Source organism: Arachis ipaensis, chromosome B10, assembly GCF_000816755.2.
Source record: "Arachis ipaensis cultivar K30076 chromosome B10, Araip1.1, whole genome shotgun sequence".
NCBI lineage: Eukaryota > Viridiplantae > Streptophyta > Magnoliopsida > Fabales > Fabaceae > Arachis > Arachis ipaensis.
The window spans coordinates 131,422,378-131,426,004 of NC_029794.2; the positions used below are offsets into that span (position 1 = coordinate 131,422,378).

The 3,627-nt window shown below is 37.3% G+C and overlaps 1 protein-coding gene across 2 annotated transcripts; it reads left to right on the forward strand.

Moving 5' to 3' along the window:
- Positions 1,378-3,366, forward strand: LOC107623546 (signal recognition particle 54 kDa protein 2). Of its 2 annotated transcripts, XM_021115002.1 has the most exons (2): positions 1,378-2,920; positions 2,957-3,366. In XM_021115002.1, exons 1-2 carry the CDS (start codon positions 1,555-1,557, stop codon positions 3,037-3,039), a joined length of 1,449 nt encoding a protein of 482 aa, XP_020970661.1. In that variant the 5' UTR covers positions 1,378-1,554; the 3' UTR covers positions 3,040-3,366. The 2 variants fall into 2 exon arrangements, with proteins under 2 accessions (XP_020970661.1, XP_016181355.1); XM_016325869.2 differs by having other exon boundaries at positions 1,378-3,366.

Below are 3,627 nucleotides of genomic sequence, written 5' to 3' on the forward strand. Positions count from 1 at the left end.
GGTTCGCCATTATAAATACACTGACACTTCTCAGGTATCTCAGAATCCCAATACTCTCTAAACCTGTTTTGCTCCCTTTGCTGACTTTGGCATCGGAGTGTCTTTGCAGGTACCACCCCCATTTTCTCATACTGAAGTTGGACGGGGGCCTTGGATCACAAACCCATTCGGATACTCCCTCATTCAGACGATTGGGCCAGCCAAACTAATCCAACCCATTAATCTCCGGTTACCCATCGTAACCAATGTTCTGAAAACCAAACCGGACCGGCCAATCGGACCGGTTTAACCGCAAACCGATAGTATTAATGATCCGGTCAGGCATATAAAACCGACAATAAAAAAATCGGCAAAAAACCGTTGAACCGGACAAGAACCGGACGGTCAGACCGAACCGGAACCGGGCCGGTTTACACAAAAAGGGAAGCTCCTTCATTTCTTTCTCCCGTTCTCCCTTTCTTTCTTTCAGTCTCAGAAATCACACAAACCCAGCCACAAAACCCTAGCACTGTAAGCCTACACCACCGCCACAAGGAGGGGCATACTGCCGCCGTCCGTCGCACTTAAAGTTCCCCATCCGTCATCTAGCTTCCCTCGTGCTCCAAGTCTTTAACCCCTGTTCGCTGTCACCGATCGCGGTTGCTTCCTCGAGCTCGGCGTCCGTCGTCTTTGTCTGCTCAGCCGCGCTTCCGTCGCCTAAGAATATGTTTAGATTTTGTTTTTTATTTTTATTTTTTAAAAATAATTTTTATTTTTCAATTTTTTATATTTAATTTTTTTAAAAGATACTTTATTTCTAAATGTTGAAAATAATAAAAATATGTTTAGATGATCTATTTTTAAAATGTATTTTTTAATATTTTAAAATATAAAATTATAATTTTATTAAATGTATGTTTTTAGTTATTTATTTTTTTATTAAGTTAACAATTTATTTTTATATAATATCAAATATAAAATATATTTGTTGAATTTATAGTCAATTTAATTCTAAAATTTATAGTTCTAAAATTTAGGATTGAACAAATATATTTATTAAATTTTTTTATTTAGTACTGAATACTACTACTTGAATTAAAAAAGTTATGATAAATAAAAGTTAACGATTTATTTTTATATTATTAAACTACTCTTTCAATTTAACTCGTGACAACAGTAAAAAAATCTCACAAACTACAAATTTAACCCAACAAAATATACAAATTCAATTTTAATTTAGTCTTTATAATTATTTTATCTTTATCTCATTTTTATTTGTTTTTATTTTTTATAGATCAATATCCTATATATATTTAATTTTACCTTTATAATTCACAATTTCAATCGATCAAGAATCAATTAAATTTCTTCGTCTTTTCTTTTCTTTCCTTATTCTTTCACAATTTTATTATTCTTTTCTTTCCTCCATTCTTTTCACCCCTATTTTCCTCCTCCTCCCGCCCTTGCTCCCCAAACCCTAAATCTCTAAACCCAATTTCTGAATCGATAGATTGATCGATTAATGGAACGATCCTCAGATTCTGCTTGAGCGTTTTTTAATCGGAAGACGCGAAGATGGTTCTCGCACAGCTCGGAGGGAGCATCTCGCGTGCTCTCCAGCAGATGAGCAATGCGACGGTGATCGATGAGAAGGTTCTGAAAGAGTGCCTCAACGAGATCACGCGAGCTCTTGTCCAGGCCGATGTTCAATTCAAGCTGGTGTGCGACATGCAGACCAACATCAAGAAGATTGTCAACCTCGAAGATCTCGCCGCTGGTCACGACAAGCGCAAAATCATCCAACAAGCTGTGTTTAAAGAACTATGTAAAATGCTGGATGCTGGGAAGCCTTCTTTCACTCCAAAAAAGGGGAAGCCAAGTGTCGTCATGTTTGTTGGTTTACAAGGATCTGGAAAAACCACAACTTGTACAAAGTATGCGTATTATCATCAGAAGAAGGGCTGGAAGCCAGCACTTGTATGTGCAGATACATTCAGAGCTGGTGCATTTGATCAATTGAAACAAAATGCCACTAAAGCTAAGATCCCTTTCTATGGAAGTTACATGGAGTCAGATCCTGTGAAAATTGCTGTGGACGGTGTAGAAAGATTCAAAAAAGAAAACTGTGATCTCATAATCGTTGATACCAGTGGACGGCACAAACAAGAAGCTGCTCTTTTTGAAGAAATGCGTCAAGTTTCAGAAGCAACGAAACCAGATCTTGTCATATTTGTTATGGATAGCAGTATTGGTCAGGCTGCTTTTGATCAGGCTCAAGCGTTTAAGCAGAGTGTTGCAGTTGGAGCTGTAATTGTTACTAAAATGGATGGCCATGCAAAGGGTGGTGGTGCTCTTAGTGCTGTTGCGGCAACAAAGAGTCCTGTCATATTCATTGGAACGGGAGAACACATGGATGAGTTTGAAGTTTTTGATGTTAAACCTTTTGTAAGCCGACTGTTAGGCATGGGTGATTGGTCTGGGTTTATGGACAAAATTCATGAAGTCGTTCCTATGGATCAACAGCCAGAACTGCTTCAAAAGCTGTCTGAAGGAAACTTCACCTTGAGGATTATGTATGAGCAGTTCCAAAAGATACTTAAAATGGGCCCTATCAGCCAGGTGTTTTCCATGCTTCCAGGATTTAGTGCTGAATTAATGCCAAAAGGCCGTGAGAAAGAAAGCCAGGCAAAAATTAAGCGTTACATGACAATGATGGATTCAATGACAAATGAAGAGTTGGACAGTTCAAACCCAAAGATCATGAATGAATCTCGGATAATGCGAATTGCTCGGGGCGCTGGTCGTCAAGTAAGGGAAGTAATGGAGATGTTGGAAGAATACAAGCGTCTTGCAAAAATCTGGAGCAAAATGAAAGGGCTTAAATTCCCAAAGAAGGGTGACATGAGTGCCCTATCTCGAAATATGAATGCCCAACAAATGGGCAAAGTCCTCCCTTCTCAGATGCTGCAGCAAATAGGTGGCATGGGCGGGCTACAGAACTTGATGAAGCAGATGGGATCTGCAAAAGACATGATGGGAATGTTTGGTGATGGCAATTAGTTTAATGAACCTGGCCTTATGCTCTGTTTAGTGGATTTCTGAATGTGGATTGAAATTAAATTGTTGATTTTGTGTTGTTAAAACTCTTCTGCTGCTCTTTTTAATTTCTGAGGAAATGGTGACTGCTCAGATCGAAGGTCGGTGCACATTGCTAGTGCTTGTTCTTCTTTTTTTGTGCTCTGTTCAGAAGTGAGAACTAAGGGTTTAGGATTTTACTACTGTTCTTATTTTTAATTACTACTGTAAATGCTAATTTTTGAACAACTTGTCAACACCTTCCAACATTGGCTAATTTTTTTTTTTAATAAGAAATTGACACATTCATTCTTTTGCTTACCACAACAATATCATACAATTTTCCTAATTGCTATCATAGTGATGTATGTTATGCTTGATATATGAAAATAAAATAATTGATTTATTTGATGTTATTACTATCATACTTTGTGAGTTGTACGTGACACTATAAAATAAATTAAAACAGTGCCCTTTTAATTTTTTACCCTCCTGATTTTGATTATATGGTTTTCCAAAAAAATGAAACACAGAAAATATATGGAATTAAGTAGATGGATGATTTTGGACTTA

Coding starts and splice junctions, on each gene's coding strand:
- LOC107623546 (XM_016325869.2), top strand. CDS start 1,555: ATGGTTCTCGCACAGCTCGGAGGGAGCATCTCGCGTGCTCTCCAGCAG.